The 17,749-nt window shown below is 43.6% G+C and overlaps 1 protein-coding gene across 2 annotated transcripts in view; it reads right to left on the bottom strand.

Annotated features, from left to right (window-relative positions):
* The window catches only part of MICU1 (mitochondrial calcium uptake 1), a 111,131-nt gene that overhangs the window by 24,243 nt on the left and 69,139 nt on the right, over positions 1-17,749 (bottom strand). For both annotated transcript variants that reach the window (XM_072869636.1, XM_072869637.1), the window contains 2 exons: positions 16,511-16,593; positions 11,290-11,487 (listed from right to left, as the gene is read on the bottom strand). In XM_072869636.1, coding sequence (XP_072725737.1) covers positions 11,290-11,487; positions 16,511-16,593 — 281 coding nt within the window. The remainder of the gene's footprint in view (positions 1-11,289; positions 11,488-16,510; positions 16,594-17,749) is intronic.

Genomic DNA, 17,749 nt, shown 5'->3' with positions numbered 1-17,749 from the left:
AAAAAAAAAAATCTACAAGGACTTTTGGATGGATAGAAAAGTGTTGAGGGATGATTTTTGAGCTTATTTATGCTGGCTAAACAAACACCAATAGCAGAAATATTGCTAATACTAATTCTGTCAGGTTTAGGGGTACTTGAAAAAGGTGACCTGTTCCAAGAGCTGCGGTGTGCAAAATAAGGAATCAAAAGGGCCTGGGAAATAATGATTTGTAGGGTAATATTCAGATTCACAATATATGACCCCTTAAAGTGGTATTTGCTCAAAGCTTTATTTGACAGGCTGTAATACATTATTTATCTGCAAACTACTGCAGCACTGGCTCTGTTTACTGTTCCAGAGAAGCAGGCTGCCAGGATCTCTTGTCAAGTTGCATATACAACTGTGACAGAGGAAGAAAAAAAAAGGGGGGGGGGTGTTGTGTACATACAAAAAATGTGTACATCTTCCTAAACCCCACCAACCACCTCCATCCAAAAAAAATTAATCTATTTGGGAGTAAGCTCTAGTGTTTGCACAGGCACCAAATTATTGCAACGAAAGCAAGACAAAAGTTTCTAACAATTTTTTATTTGGAAAGATCAAAAGTTTCAAAATATTAATTTGTTGTTGTTGTTGTTAGTTATGCTGAAAGGTTTCAGTGCACATGGATCTAAAACACTGGGTTTTGCAAGGTGAAACCCAGCCTGCTCCAGATACAGCCCGACATACTGTGCTGGCAGCCTGTAAAGAGCTACTGGATAGGACCAATTACATTATTTGGTAAAAAACAGTCAAAGAAACAACTCTAAAGATTATCAGAGCTACCAACAGTGGGAGAAATGCAAATGAGGACGATGCAGAGGAGGAAATGCCAAACCCAGCCTGAACCATCGTGCACAAGCTGTTCTGGGCATCACCCTGGCAATGCCGGGCAGCACAAACCCAGGCTGCCCAAGAAAGTCGGTCCAGAGCTGGATAACCTGTACAGAGAAGCAAACTACGACCACCACAACACACTTCCAATCCCTGGAGCAGGCTGAGAGGCTCCCTGCCTGCAGCACTGCAGCAGCTCCTGCCCTGGCATGCTGCAACACTGGCTGCACCGAGCTGGCACACTGCCTACTGCTGATGGTGGTCCCTGCTCCACCGGGGATGGGCAGACAGCACCATGAAGTCCTCAGGTCTGGAAACCACTTCTGAGCCTTGTAAAACTAGCCAGAGCATCCAAATTATTTAACTGCCCATTAACTCCCTCCCCTACCTGATTCCCTGGACTCAAGCATGGGTTGTATGGCTGGATCAGGTCAGGAAAAACACTCCCAATGCTACCAGCAGCAGCTTGCTTCTCTTTTTTATCTTAAAAGAAAACATATGAAAGAAAAGGGAGCTATTTTCACACAAGAAAAACCCAATCTTCCAAATGCTTTCCCTGTTCACACATTCCCTCTGCTCTCCAAGAGCAGCTTAAGTGAATATATAGCAGCCAGGTTAAAAAGGTACATCTGTCAGCAGCAGTGCAATCCCAGCAGACCAGGTGTTTGATAGATGCTTTTGAGGTTTCATTGACCTTGGCATGCTACCACTACCTGCAAGGTGAAAAAATTAATTCCAATCACCAGCAACTTGTTACACTTTAATGAGCAATTAAAAAAGGTTATGTAAAGATGGCCGCACCTGAAATTCATCCTCATGAATCAAAATAACTTCTTGCCAGCTCTGAAGAGATTTGCATTTTGAAATTTCATGCTGTGGAGGAATGAAAGGAAGGAAACATAAAGGAGAGGAATCAGTAATAGTAAGGGGAAAGGAAACGTCTGATAAAGGGAAGCACTCTCCTGACTACCAGGATGGAGAGGGGGAAGAGATGAGCAGCCCCCTCCCACTGCTGCTCACCAGACCTGGCTCCATTACTGCCATTCCTGCCCTTGACAATGCTCCTGGTACCTCAGCACAAGGAACAGAGCAGCTTTTCCATCCTATACACTCACTGAATGAGAAAAAGAGCAAAGTTCAGAAGCAGTATGAGTTACCAGCACCCCTGCAGGGATACCCACAGGACAGCAGAGCCACAAGTACCAGAGCCAAACCGTTACTCTGAAAAACACAAATAAAAATCTCCATGGAACTTATATACACAATTTTATTAAGAAATATAGCTCTTGTACTGCCTGTTAGAGTTTACGCTGTTTCTGCTTGACCTTGGCACTCAATTTGCCAACCAAAACAAATTGGCAGCAGTTTGATTCAGCCTAGAAGGGAAAAGGGAGTGCCTGCATCCTGCTCCCATGTCCTTAATGCACCAACAGAAGCAAAATCAGGAGCTGAAGCACAGACAGCAACACGTGGAGGTGCAGAACAGGTCTGTCTTCGGAGCTTGAAAGGGGAAAAAAGAGCAAGAGGACTAAAGCCTTTGTTCATGTAGCAGGACAAAGCAGAAGTCAGATACCTACTACAAGAATGGCTCACTGGAAACTTCCCAACCAGTGATTTTAGCATGCTGTTATCGTGCAGCACTCAATTTGTATTTACTTTGGGTTGTGCTTAAGCTGGCTGACATTCTCACCCAAGGAAGCACAGCAAACCCATTGGGTGATAAACATTTTGGGTTTTGGGAGTAATAAAACACATTGCCCACACTCCCACAGTCACTGTACTTGAGGGTCCACAGGAAGATGGAAAACACGCAGCCCTAAACATCTGCTTTGATTTCTGACAGCTAACTGGGAGATAGCAAACGCCTCAGCAACAGCTCCGCAATAACAAAACAAAGCTGCAGAAGCTTCCGAAATGGTTCCTGCCTTTCCCACCTCGCTAACAGCACAAAACCACCACAAGCACGAAATCCCGTGCGTGTGCTAAGCTTGCCAGGCATGAGCTAGCATTGGTTCAAAGTCTTCCTCTGTATGGGGCTTACACGCCCAGGTACGTCACCCACCTAATGCAGCCATACGACTGCAGTCCCAACATGTTCACGCAGATGTCCCTGGCCTCTTGCCCATCAACTTTTGGGACTACCTGGCTCTTGGTTAACTGAATTGTGCACACACAAACAAAAAGCATCTATGCTAACTAGCTTATCCCTTCTACTTTATGGACTTGGTGATACAAATCTCCACACACACTCTCATGGCAACGTAATTAACCAAAATACCACTGTTGAGATTTTATTTGCAGGGGTCCTACAAAAGGCTCTGCTGCCTGCATGAGCGCAGGGCTCAGTGTGCTGCACTGTGGGAGCTCAGGAGTGGATTTACACACACTTCATAAACCAAAGGAGCCCGTTGTTACAGAGCAAAACCCTCTACTGCTACTAACGATGCAATAAACAGAAATACCAATAAAATCTTCAAATGGCTTCCCCTGCAGAGCCGCTGCATCAACCACATTTAAGTCACCCGGTTCAAATACAAGCAAATCAGCAGCATATACCATAGTGGGTGTTTTCTCATTAGGCATTGCAATGGTTGCTTTCATCAGTCCATGAAGCACCCATCCCAAATGAGGCGATGGCAAAGCTGCTCCTGTGTGTTTGAGCAATGTCCCAGCAGTGCTCACAAGCAGCTGCAGCACCTCAATGCACATGTATTGTCACACCCATGCCAGCTTTGCTGGCATGCTTCTGAACTGCTGGCTATTTCGGTCTGCTGACCACGGGATGTTCTCAGCTTGACGCTGGGTACCTGCTTCGTGTCACTGCCCTTAACCTCAGCGTGTCAGTGCCAGTCGTAGCACTGCAACTGCTCACTTGTCACTGCTGATGGAGCGGACCCAAGTTACAGCTAAGATACAATTTAAAAAGTGGCTGCCTGAGTGTGTTTACTTGATTTTAATTTGACAAGTATGCTGACGACGACTACACAGCCAGACACAGTCTTCCTCTTCTCACATAGGCTGAGTACAGAGTTGACTGAAGCAGAGCCCAGGGGCCAGTGCACCCATCACTCCTTGAAGCACACCGGTTAGCACCCCTAGGATGTCTCACCAAGCATTTCACAGCTGACATGCACATGCTTGATGTGCTCTTATGATCCTCAGCCCCCCTACACCACCCCACAGCTGATACCTGACTCTTCCTCCACCTTTCAGGGTAAGGCACTGGAAGGGTTTGATTTCTCTGGCACAGATGATTTCCTCACTTGCTTTTGCAGCCTGTACTGAGCAGGAATTAGGAAGGAATAGTGTTTACGGCATCTTCCGATAGAGGCACGAAACACAGCTTTCAGTACCTCACCTGTGACAGTGAACCACTCACCCACCGGCACTCTCCCTTCTTAATGAAAAAAGGGACTGAAATTCAACCTGTCTTGTATTTAAACTAAACTTTCCCTGGTGCACACTTAAGCCTTTCATTACCTGCTCTGCCATTACTGATTGATGAAAATTACTTGCCTCAGTCTTCTTTATAGTGACTTCTCATGTTTACTGAGACAGTTGTATCTCCCTTCTGTCTTTCCTTTAAGTTGCTCATGCCATGGCCTCGTAACTTATTCCTACTTTCCAGATTTTTTTTTCCATACTAACATCCCACTCTGAATTCTTACCAAGTCTTTGGCCAACACTGGACAAAAACTGAACGCCAGCTTTTCTCCAAACCCTAACTGAGACAGTATGGTCAACCTGAAATCTTCACATGACCCTTTCCATTCACATGCCAAGGCAAAAGCAGGCTGCCAGAAGCTCTGAATGCCATCAAAAACATGATAAGCTATCCAAATCATTTCAACTGCCTACCTAGAAATTCCCAGCTTACATATGTATACGCTGGGCTGTGACTCCTTAACTACAGAGTTCCCTGACATGAAACTATTCATGGTGGTCAGATGATCCCATTTTTAATTGGAGATGTTGCAAAATTCTGTCATCCACAACACCTTCATGGCTATCCATCAAAGTCAGAGTCATCAGCCTTATTTCTATTCCCTAAAACTTCTAACACATTAAACACAGAAGAGGGAGTAGATAGATCTGTGGGAATAAGTCTCCTTGGCAGTAAACCCATCATGGCTTTGTCCACCCCTGACTCTAGTAAGGACTTCTCGGGGGGAAAAGCCTTGTTGTCAAGTTCCTCTTCCCTTCAAGAGCTGTTTCATACCTTGAAGCTAGAGTCAGGGGATGACAATAGCGACGCAGACCCAGAGCGTGTGCTCTCAGACTCTGATAGAGACAGGTATCATCTCCAAGACATCCCATCCGCTCACCCCTTCATTCCCAATATGCCTCTGCCAGCTGGGATTGACCAAGAGAAAAAGGCTCAGGCTGAATTTGGTATGTAATAGCACAAAGGGACAACTGGGTAGCAGAGAATCACCGCAGGAGGTCTCCCCTCGGTAAACAGATCTGATCCTCCACCGACGTCTCCCATGTCTCTCGGCTCCATAGCATCCAACCTGCAGCTGCACAGGCAGTCCATAAGCACACATTTGGTCTGTTGTCTGAGCAGAGAAGAAGCTCCTAGGCAACACACCAGAACACAAACGTAAAAGCCAAGCTGCTCCAGGTTTTTCTTTGGTTGCCTAAAAAGCAGCTGCTTTTTAATTGTATTTTCAGCTTATTAATATTCTTCTCCCTGCTCTAATTCTGTGCTTTACCTGTTGCCTCTCACAGCAGCCATTGTTTGCCCTTCACCACCCTCAGGGCTTGGACTGCCTCCCTCCCACTGCTCATGACCCAGCTACAGCGCTTGTGGTCCCCAGGGCAGGAGCTCTCAAGGCATGCGGCACACGTTACTGAGCCTGGGTCCTCCTGATGCTGCATCCCCCCCTCACCCTCCCACTGAATCGCTCATCCTCTGGGATAAACAGAGGACCCATGAGGCACAATTTAGGCTTTCTATGTTTAACGATCAGCCTGTCCTCCCGTCCTTCACCATGGCATACTGAATGGTTTCAAAGTGTATCTTTTAATACCTCATACCACAGCCTCACTGGTGCATCCCAGGTGACTCAAACCGTTCCTTAATACGTTTGCACATCAGAGATGCCACAGTGACAGACACCTCGGATAAGTGCTGCCAACCAGGTCAGGAAATCACTAACGAAGAACCCAAGCAAATTTTGTATCTGCCATTAATTGCCCCATTAAAGAGACAACTTCACAAGTGCTGGTTTGGCTTTTCATATGTAAGGAAGACAAAGCAAGTAGGGGACTAAAGGAGAAGATACAGAAGATACAGAACTAGATATAGAACTGACAAAACTATGTAAGTATACAAAACCCATTACAGGACGCAGAGAAGGAGGAATTCATAAGATAAAAGGGAAAACTTTACATCCCCCATCATTGTTCCCACAGTGGCCAGGCCAGCAGTGAAGCTGTCGGTGAGCAAATCAGCAGGAAAGGACAACTTGGTGAGACAACACAGCTAACCATGACAGAGACTGCCATAAGGGTGACTTAAAATAAAAACATCTCGTATAAGTTCAATACCAAATTGACCTCCAAAAAGTCCAAGTTTTGGGCCCTTCCTTACAAAGCTTAGCCAATCTGACACTGCCAGACTTCGTTTTTCAGAACAGTCAAAACAATTTATTTAAGTTACTCTTTTCTTTCACCTAAATCACTGCAGCAGATACAAAGATATGCAGCTCTCTACTGCAAACTTTGTTGCCTATGTTAACAAATCACTGAAAATCTGTATTGGTCTGCAAGCCCAGATAAAAACAAGGCAGAACCCAAAAAATCTTGAGTAAGCTGGTAACAACACACTAGTTTTTAATACTTGGTACAGGATTACTTAGATACCAACTACCCCAGCACTGGGACTCAGAACAGAAAGGCACTTACGGACTCAAGTTACTACCCTAAAACCAGATCGCAAAGCATTAGAAATGGTTTCTGAAACCAGAATATACATTAAGACAGGCTTGAGATCCATAAAGATCTAGGACTTTCTAACAAGATATGTGCAGATGGAAGAGCATCCATCACCCCTTCTTCATGAAAACCAAACCAAGCAGCAATCGTATCGGCATTGGTCATGAAAACAGGAGTTTCCAGGGTAAAGAAGGTACTCTCACATCACCTGCCACAGAACAGACACTGTGTGATTTTTCCAGACGGCAGCAATGACGTGTGGTACCTTTGCCATATTCTCACAGAATCCCATTTTACTTCTCTTCGCTCCAGCGCTTGGAAGACCTTTTGCTTGGGAGGGACCGCTATTGGCACATCCCTGGGTAAACAACAATCTGCAAAGATCCCTACGTTTAAGCATAAGGATACACATCTGCACAACGATCTGACTCTTCAACCTATCTGGCAAGCTCCTCCATGGGACGCTGCATCCCACCACTTCAAAGCATAGACCCCAGATCACACCAGACTGAGACGTGGGGTTGCTCAAAGTCGTGCAAGCACAACCTTACCTCTCCAGCTGTGGCATCTCCCGCCAGGAAGACAGCCCCACACCTAGAAGGCGTAGAGCTGGATTAGTACCTGCTTCACCCATTCAGATGAGAGCAAATGCCCTCTGTAAGTAACTGTCAGGGAAACAATGTGCTATAGAAATTTCACTGCAGGCAAACCGAAAAAAACCCTCTTTACTAAGGTCTTACACCATAGGCACATATCCCACTGCTGGCAGAAAGAGACCTGGGGAAATAAAAAATGACTAAATACGGAGATTAAATCACTGCTATTAGCAGGTTTTGGGTTGCCTTTCAGGGGTGACACAAATGTGGAGAACAAAGGGCTAACACAACTTTTCTACATACACTTACAGATTCATAGAAAAATTTAGGCTGGAAGAGAACCACGGGCTGGCTGGGACTCCTCTTGGTCCACCAAGGACACAGGAATATCTAGGACAGACACTAACAAGCAGAAACAGCATAAACAATGATGTCAAGTCCTATTCATCTTCCTAACTCGCAGAATACTTCCACTCAAAAAAAGCAGCACCGTTTGAGCCCAATACTGCCTGTCCTAACAGGACACATTATAGCTGCAGAGCCTGTCCAGACAAACTCGTCACTGTTTGCCACACTAAGCAACAAGAAGAAAGGAAGTCCTTCCATAGGCGCTAATCCAAGGCAGCATGAATGCAGTAAGAAAACGGTGAGGACTTTTGCCAGGAGACTGCCCCATTCAGTGCGTTGGTTCCCAGGGCTCAGCCTTAGCTAAGCCAGGGCCACCCCGCAACGCAACAAGGAGGCCACAGCTTCCTCAAAGTAGCCAAACCACAAAAAGTTGTAATAAGCCATGAAAAGCTTCTCCTCTTCCTCTGGCTGTGGTTACTTCTCTCATCCTTCCCTTCCAGCAACGGAGCTGATTGCTGAGTTTCCGTAAAATGATGGAAAATGTACTTTCGTCAAAAAACTAAGCAGAAGGGAAGAAGAAAACACCAGGTTACTTAAACACACTGTCAGCACTTCAGCCACAAGGAACATTGCAATGTTCAGGGCTTTGTCTGATCTAATTCCTCTGAGAAAGTTTCTGCGCGATCTTATCAAGAAATACGCATTAATATTTTGGTAAGAAAAAAAATGAACCAAAAATCAGTAAGAGGAACGTGGGTTCAGATGGTCAGAAACTATTGTTCCACCCTCACAGTCAGCAGAAGAAACCAGCTCTCAAGTGTATTAACTGCAGATATGCCTGGATCCTAAGCCAAAAGGAAAACAGCTTTAAAAAAGGTCTTACTTAAAGTAGATATCTTTTGGAAGAGAGAAAGCAAGCATCCCAGTTTGAGACCAGAGGCACCATGTCACTCAGGGGCTGCACCAGCCCCAGGAATTATTCTTCAGACCTGCTGACAGTGCATTTCCCCAAAGCCTTTTCTGGAGTTCAGACACCGAGCATGAACAAAAACTGGTTTTCAAATTAACATCCCAGCTTCAGTCCATGTACTAATTTTGCTAAGCCAGCCAGGGATGAGTAGATGAGGGTACAAGAATTCAGCTAAGCCACTGGCAGATCTGCCACCAGCTCTTTTCTGCTCCTTCTTGTCCACTGGTAACACTAGCCACGCCAAGAGAAGGATCCAGAGATGACCCACATGGGCAGTCAAGCACGAGGCTGATGAGGGACCACTATGTTCACAGGCTCATTACCCAAACAGACACATAAAACAAGGGAAGCCGTTAAAAATCAGCTACACAAGTTACCTGTAGTACAGTATTTCCTAGCGCCACTTCTTATGTTCTTCTGATTTGCATGGATCAAGGTAAATACTTGAGGGATGTCTCTTCTCTGAATTACCATGTTTTTTAAATGGCTGAGTTGATTAGAGCACTCCCTGGAAAAGGAGCAATGCAAACTCACTAGACACTTGTGTGAAAAGCTGCTTAACCATGAACACATCAAATGTGAAGCAAGGAGAAAAGGTGGAAGATCACGTCAAAAGAGAGAAAAGCAGAAGAGGAGAGAGGCCACATTACATAATGCTGAGGACAGAAATAGGCCTGTATTGCCTAAATCGATGAGAACTATGAACAGAAAAATCAGTATCATGAACTCAGGAAAAAATTAAGTTGGGCAGAACAGAACTGTTACCTTTGCACAGGTCAATTTTTCAGTTAAAACGAGTATCAAAAATGCTAAGCACAGCATGGTACTGTGCTCAAGGGTGCCATCAGGAATTCAGTAATGATGCATTTATGATATTCATTAAGTTACCAAGACACACATATCTTGTACTGTCCCCAATTAATAACTTGTTAGAAAGGCAATTAACATTCACCAGAAAGACATACCATTGACTGAAATCACTAAAGACTAAATTAATACTAAACTGTTGCAGGAGGAAAAGAAGAACAAGTACCATGAAACTGAAAAAAACCCCATTGCTTCTTAATGAGGTAAGTGGGGACCCGTGGAGGACTCTAGCACAGGGTCAGGAATAACACTTCAGTGCCTCCTCGTTGCCTGTCCCTGGAACAAACGTGGCAGTGGGAAACCAGAGCAGGACGGCAAACAAGGATATAACCACCTCTATTTCTCTTCCCTTTGCATTTGAGTTGCAGCTTATGTTTCTTAACCTTAAAAAGTATTGCATTCATTTTCAATTGTAGAGGCACTGAGGAACTGACACTTTCCACTTCATGAAGAACATTTTCTTCAACCAAACTATTCCCCCTGCAAATGTAGGGTCACACCACCCACTTTAATGACCAGTTAAATGAAATCAGCAAACTGGACAATTACCTTCAACAAAAAATTAGTCTTTGGGTCAGTTTCTTACTTAGATTTGTAAAACTCCAAATAAAAAAGGGAATAAATTCAGGTTAAGTTCGCAACGACTGACTTAATAGGAACTTAATAAAATGCTGTCCATTAGCTGGATCTCACAACCTGAGCATGCGGACATGCACACATCAGACTGAAGCAGTAGCGAGCTCCGAATACTGTTGTCTTAACAGGTTATGGTTGTGGGTTAATCTTCTTATGCACAAAATCTTCATTTCTGATGCAAATAAAAGCCTGGCTTTGCTCAAGCCAGGTCAAACCCTTGAGGCTGCTCCAGAGAAGGGTACCATTTTTGAGTCAGCTCAACTTTGGAGCTGAGACACAGACCAGAGAGATCCCCATTGCTATTCTTGTACTCGCTTTAGTCAAAAGAACCAAATTTTGAAACTTGATGCTTAAATTCTGGCTGTGTGACTAAGAGGAGGGAGATTGGGAGCTGCTGTTAACTCCTGGTAATGCAAAGAAAAAAGGAGACCTTCAATTCAATTGAAGGGTCTGAATATATGGATATTTCTTATAACGCACGTTAACCCAAGAGTGAACAATGGAGATCACATAACAGAGACCACCTATTTAACAGGATTCACACAAGGCTTGAACACTTACACAGCCACAATATTCAGAATAGTGAGGCAAACAAGAAGGTGGGGACAAAAGCAGAGATGAAGAGTTTTGGGATGGTTATGAACCCTGGTCCTTCAGGGCACAGCTTGCTCACCAGGAATGAGACAAACCTTCCTTCGGAAGGTAGCAACAGACTGCTCACAAAATCTTTTGTCTTTTTCTAAAGCATCTCCTAATCATCTCCATCGGCTGTGCCAAGGCATTGACAAGGTAAGCACCACGTGGAGGGATACGCACCCAGGATGTGCTGGCTGCTGCTGCAACTCCACAAGAGCGGCTACTGACAAAAGCTGGATATGTTCCTGGGGAGTGCCACAGGCACAAAAATGCTCATCAGAAATTCAACAACAGGTTTGATCTGTGAGTGCTATGAACCACAGCCATAGTAAGTCCCTCCAAACCCCTCCCATGCTTTTGGTTCTTCCTCCAGAAACCATATCATGCAGCACTGTTCATGCTGCACTGCCCTCACCACCATACGTAAAAAATAACCCAAACCTCGAGCTTCAGAATATCGTGCTGCAGTTTGCGCTGGAAGTCAAGGAAGTGGGAGATGGTCAGCTTCCCCTTCAGATCTGCCCCAAAGAAGTATGTTGTCAGCGCAGAGCTGAAGCCAGTTTTCAGGGTGTTCCCCGTTGTAGACCGGTCTCTGTGGCGCATACCCATGCTGGTTTGGGAGCGAATGATGCTCTGGACCTAAAATTAAGCCAAAGGATGTTAGCATCAAAAACACCACTGGGACTCATGTTAGTCAAGTGTCAGTACAAAGTACTACAGGCTCAGACGTGTCATCCTCTATTTTTTTTTTCCCCGAAATAATTCTTAAAAGACATGAAAATTCAAAAATTTGGCTGAACTTAGGCTTTGTTTTTTTCAGTCTTCTTCAAAGAAAGAAGAGTGTAAAATGCTTAAAATGAGTTTTAAGAAACAATTCACCCAGTTTGCAGATAAGCATTTTAGCACTGATCCTACGCCTGGTCAGCAGAAAGCAGCTTGTTCCCAGTGAAGTCGCAGGAGAAGAGAAAGCTGAGGCAACCGTGGGGAAGAAAAAAGCCTGCACATGTTATGGAGCTTCCACTCCTATTTACTGACCATCCTTGTTAGTTCACACCAACCCCAGTTAGCTCACATCGTGTTTCCTTTTGCCTTGTGCACAAAATCAGGGGTTTTCTACCCAAGGGCATGCCCTCCTTGCTGCCTGCCGCTCTCTGCCATGGCTAGAAGCTCCTCCATCCCTTGTGCTATGCAGCAAGCTGAGCTCCAGGGAGGGGCTGACCCACCCAGAGCAAAGGGCTCTCCAAAAGTACTGCAGGCTGCATCAGCCCAAATACAACCCCAGAGGCAGCGCCAGCAGAATAACAAGTAATGCAGAAGTACCTGAGTTACCAGCAGACCGGGATATTTGCATGAAGACAGGCAAGTGTGAAAGCACACGTTATAACAGCAATTTCTCAATGTTTTTAACAAGCCATGCTGGCAAACAGCATCCTCCTCCTCCCCTGAGCTCTCAGCAGCGCCCCATACCTTCCTGAAGGCACCGCTCATCTTGAGTGGATGCTACAGAACAGGACAAGGATGTGCAGGACAACTTCCCTACCCCCTATAATATGGCAAAAGGTTGAACTTGAAGGATGCGACAGCCTGAAAAATCCAATAGTTTAAGGGTCCTGTGCTAATTTAAGGGGGCAGCCAAGCCAAATGCACACTCGCCTCCTCTCTCCATCCCCAAGTATCCCACTACCCCTTCCCAACACTCGCCCATCTGAATGACTATCACAGTGATATGAGAAGCCAGGGTTATTCTCTGCATAATAGCCCATCTCTTCCAACAAGGCAGAGGATTCATATTAAGGACAAATGTGAGAAAGGAGGGGAACATAAGCCACCCGACGTGCTGCCCAGCACTCAGCCTCAACAGCACAGGCTTCCCGAAGCTCCAGCAAACACCACTGCGTTGCTTTCAGCCTCTTCCTCCTGCTGACACAAGTTGGAAGGGAGGAAGAAGAACAGCTGCCAACAGCTCCAGCTGTCAAAAGGACACCAGAACCTCGTTATCATGGTATACGGAGTGTTCAGTTTTTTTCCTAACAACAGAGTGAGTGCTGGAACAACCCCAAAGGGGCTGCTCTGGAGGAGGACGCCAAGTATCACTGCTGGGCTCACCTCACTTGAAACGTTGCCTCCGAACCACAGACTACTGGCTATTCTTCCACTACAAGGAAAACCAAGTCAGAGGAAAAAAAAAATACAGAAGAAAGGTTTGGGTTTTTTTTTCTTTGAAATACGCACTGTGATGTGAGGAAGGATTTTTGCACTGTAAATAGCAACTCCTTATTTTGCTTTGTGCTCCACTAACTGCGAGCTCTGCATGCACATTTTGGAGGCAAATATTTATAAACTGTCTGAAGCAATGCAGTTTATGACCAGCTTGGAAAGCTGCCCCTGTTTCTGCAGAAGCAAGTGTTTACCACACTGCAGTCTGAGAGCATCTTTACCCAGGTGTTATTTATAAGGCATCCTACACCCCTCTTCTCTCCCCATCTATAATAAGTATCAGACAGTTTGAAAATCCATCTGTGGGAATTGAAGCCAAAATTATTCAGCTGGTCCCTATTTCTGGTAATCCTTCTAATACCCAGAAAGGCAGGGAACCACTGCAAGAAGTTGTCCTCCAGCCCAACCAGTGCTGTCTGCCCCCACAGCTCATTGATCATATGAGGATGGGAAGCACAAAGATGCTTCACTGTGTTTTGTACGTATTTCAGCCTAAGTGTGTGCGATGTTTCATCTTTTGCACCAGTCAAGAGAAAAAAAAAAAGAAATCAATGAAAATAGTTAATGGTTTGAAGAGAAACCACAAGTAACACTGCCTGAGAGTTTACTGCTTTTCATCTGGCTTTTTAATTAAAAATAGAAGAGTAAACTAACGATTTACATGCTGAAAGATGAAAAGTTGAAGATGATACTGATGCAGGCAGCAAACTATTTAGCACTATGCACTAACCACATGCATCAAGTGGAAAAAAAATTAGAGGCCTGAAGAAATTCAGTATTTTCTTATTAGGTAGTTAAAGCCTCCGAGTTACTCACATATTAGCTAAATTACAACAAGTCATTTTCTTTCTTGATGAATACTCTTAAGGTTTGTCAGACATTAATGAGAAGAGACCTGCTGTTGGCTGTCTCCAAAGATAATATGTGAAAAAGGAGTAAGAAAGTAATTCCCACCTGCTCACAGCCAGTGTGGTGATGGTACAATGCTTCTGTGGTGACCCTTTCCTTTCCCTTCTTTTTCTACCCATTCTCCCCAAAATGATGTTGCTCTTTTAAACTTATTCCACCTCTAGTAGTATATTACCCTGGAAGGGCCAGGTCCAGCTGCCCCTGCCAGGTAAGATGTTTATGGTACAGATCTGCAAACCCTGCCATCCTTCATGCTCTTACTGAGGCATTTCCATAAAGAGTGAAAAAAGAGTATTTATCATATAAATTATTGTGTGTGTTATATGTGTACAATGTTATATGTGTGCCTCCCTTTGCTTTAATTCTGTTTGCAAAGTCCAGCAAATCAGTTGTAGTGATATCTACAAAGATATTGTCAGCTTCTTCTCACTTTCCAAAACAGCTCCTTCACCCTCTGACTTGAAAGCTCTGAAAGACCAGCCTTCACCACAATACTCTGATGCTAACCAGGAATTTTACTCCTTTATATAGAGGCAGTGATGCATGTAACAAGCTTAAAAATATGTCCCTCTTCCTAAGGATTTTTATGTGACTTAATGCACATATAACTTCCCTTTGCCTATTGGATGATTTGAAATAATTTAATTCAATTTTGTGCTTTCATCTTCATAGTGCTTCTGAAACATTCATCCTCAAGAAACATTCTGTTAGTTTACACGTCTAATAAAAAAGTCAAACATGACACCTGTGTTAGTACCTCGGCATCACTGCATTTTTAGTAGGTGGCTAACCATTCTCTACTTTTCTTAAATTCATTTATCTCCATAATTGATTTCAATCTAGAACATTAGTAACTACTGTAATATTTAACAATTCAAAAGGCATTTTATCAGATAGCTGCAGTGGAGTGCTATATTCATGCACTATGCAAATAGAAGGAAGAGCAGTATTTTTTACTTGGGAAAATAGGAAACTTGGAATTTTTCATAGCTAAAATCAGTAGTTTGTAGGAATGCAGTGCCAAACAGCACAATAACCTGGACACAGCAGTGTATTCAAATTTGCACTTGAAGGAAAATGAATAAACTCCTGGATTTACGTTACAAACTGTCACGTGAAGGGATATCATATTGGAGATAAATATACTCCCATTCTCCTGCTAGTCCAAAATTTGCATTTAAAGATGTACAGTTAACCAGATATATTACACAGCTCTGGAGCAAACTCATAATAATGACATCATGTCCACAAGTAATAATTTAAAGAGGATGACAGCAAAAGATTAGAAGGGGGGGAATTAATTTAACAGACCTGCTTCGCCACTAGTTCTTCCCATTTATAGCAAGTGCCCCAAACATGACCTCTTACAAACTATTCTGAAGTGGACTAATTATTCGATCAACCAATGAGTAAGAATTTCTAACTAGATTATTCAGGGCTGCTTTGTTCTCAGATATCAGTACACAGCTTTTCACCATCTCCAAACACGTGTGTCCTCCAACATTAAAAAAGAACACCACAAGGGCAGGTTATTTTTTTGACCAGAGTGTCACTTCCTTTGCCCAGAAGCAGCAGCTTCCACTTGCCCATGAAACATACAGCCCTGAGGGATGTGGGGTCACAGAAGAAGTGCCAGGGGCCACATGAATATTAGGTAGATTAGTCATGTATCTCCTCTACCTTGTTCTTTGATAACAGAGGTAGTGATTCCTCATCCAACCGGCCAGTTCCCTTCTTTGCAAACCCATTCACTTTTCCTTTCACAAGTAGCACACACACGGAGCTTTGCTAATATACAGCGACTTCAGAGTGTTTATGAGTTTCCAAAGCCTTAAGGCTGTTTTCTACAAAGGCAAGAAAACCATACAATTCTGCCTGAGGAGGTCAGATGTTTTCCCCACTGACAGCTCAAGTCTTGAATCTATTCTCACTCTAACACAATCACAAACCATAGCTCATAGGAGGACCTCACCAGCATCAAACATGCAGGCTAAGCTCATTAAAAAGTCTGCATCAAACTCCTTGCTGATGAAGTGTAAGAAGTAGGGGAAAGAAACTAATGAAATACATTCTCAAACACGTTTTTAGATTACATTGAAATTAATGGATAAATTCTTCTTTGAAGCAGACTCGCCTTGGTTGTCCTCTGAAGACAAACAAAATTAAGGAATGCAATAAAAGCTGTGGGAGAAAGCAGGATCAAAATCCTATGATACCAGTACAGTGAAAAAAATTCTTTATCTACTTTGGAGGTGACATCTTGTAAAGATACCTTCATGACAAAGTCACAGGAAATCGGAGTTTATACTTACAGTTGTCCTGGTTGAATGAAAAATTATGACTTGAAATACCCAGGGGAAAAAAAAAACAAAACCAAACAAAAAAAAGCAGGCAGTGAGGCAACAGCTGAGCACAGAAGGAAAAGACGTCAACCAGCAGTAACCACAAATATAAATCACAGTAACATCGTAGAGGAGTGCTGCACTTATGACTAAGATGCCATAGCATTAAGAAGTCAACCTGTCATTCAACTTGCCTGCTCAAACTCTTCCATGTCCACCTCGCCATCACCATTCAGATCAAACATCTTAAAGGCGATTTCGAAATTCCTCTGGGGAGCTACATAAAAAAAAACCAAACACACAATAAAAAACAAAGACCAGTTAAAGATACAAAAGCTCAATTTAAAAAATGCACAAGTTCAAAATGACTCTATCCAAAAACAATTTTCCATAATTCTTGCAATTTTAAGAAGAAAACGCAGCTCTCGGGAATCTCTAGCTACGAGCTTCATGGTGCTCCTTTCACCAAAGGTCTCAACAAGGAGGTTGGGCGGAGGAGATGTTTCTTGAACAAAACTTATTCCATTTACAGATAGAAAAAGCACAAAACCAAGACACCATCTGATATTTCTAATGACAATCAACAGAAAATGACACTGTAGCAAGAGCTCCAGCCTGCTCCGTACAGTATAACACCAATTTGGGCAGAGGATGGTCCTCTGGCACTGCAGAGAACTCTGTGCTTTGTGAAGCAGCTGGTGGATGAGAAGCAGACCTGGACTTTGGGTAATTCTCTTCCAGACTCAGCTCTTGTCTCACTGTGCAAATTTAAACAAGTCATTACCAGCTCTGTCTCAGTCCAGTTAAGATATTGAGATAACACACGAGCTGGAGCTTACCAGCTGAGATGCACCCAAGACAGTGTGGTACCTTATTTTTCATTGCATTTAGTCTATGTTGTCATGGTTTATTTAGCCAGAACTCTGCAAAAGCATTGCTTCACAACCACCCATCACAGCAAAACCACGCTCTTTCCCCTGCATCCCACCAAAGAATTTCAGTATGTTTCCATTTTGGGCTCTGTAACCCATTATCATTTAAAGCTACAACATAGTGCCACAATTTTTTTCCGAATTAAGCTAATATATGAGAATTTATCTTGCTCTGCTACTTTCAAATACATACCACCTACAGGAATTTTGGTGTTTGCTGGGATTTCTAAGGAATCCTCCAGGCTATAATTAGTGCTTAGGTTGTCATCTTAAATGACCATTTAAAACTTAGCCCCTTTTTTTGTTCTGAAGATGGCTCTTCCCCACCCAAATCTGGCAGCAGGATGTGGATCACTGGTGAGGCTCATCCCCCTTTAACCTCATCTGTTGCAATCAACTTTTAATATTTCTTGCAGATGCTCAAAAAGTAATGAGTTTCTGCAACCAGCGTTCTGCATTAAGGCATCTCCCAGATGGGGGTGGGAGGGGGAGCGCAAAGAG

This window comes from Ciconia boyciana, chromosome 8, assembly GCF_034638445.1.
Source record: "Ciconia boyciana chromosome 8, ASM3463844v1, whole genome shotgun sequence".
In the NCBI taxonomy this organism is placed as follows: domain Eukaryota; kingdom Metazoa; phylum Chordata; class Aves; order Ciconiiformes; family Ciconiidae; genus Ciconia; species Ciconia boyciana.
The sequence above is the reverse complement of the archived record's forward strand: the minus strand, read 5'-3'. Positions and strand labels throughout refer to the sequence as shown.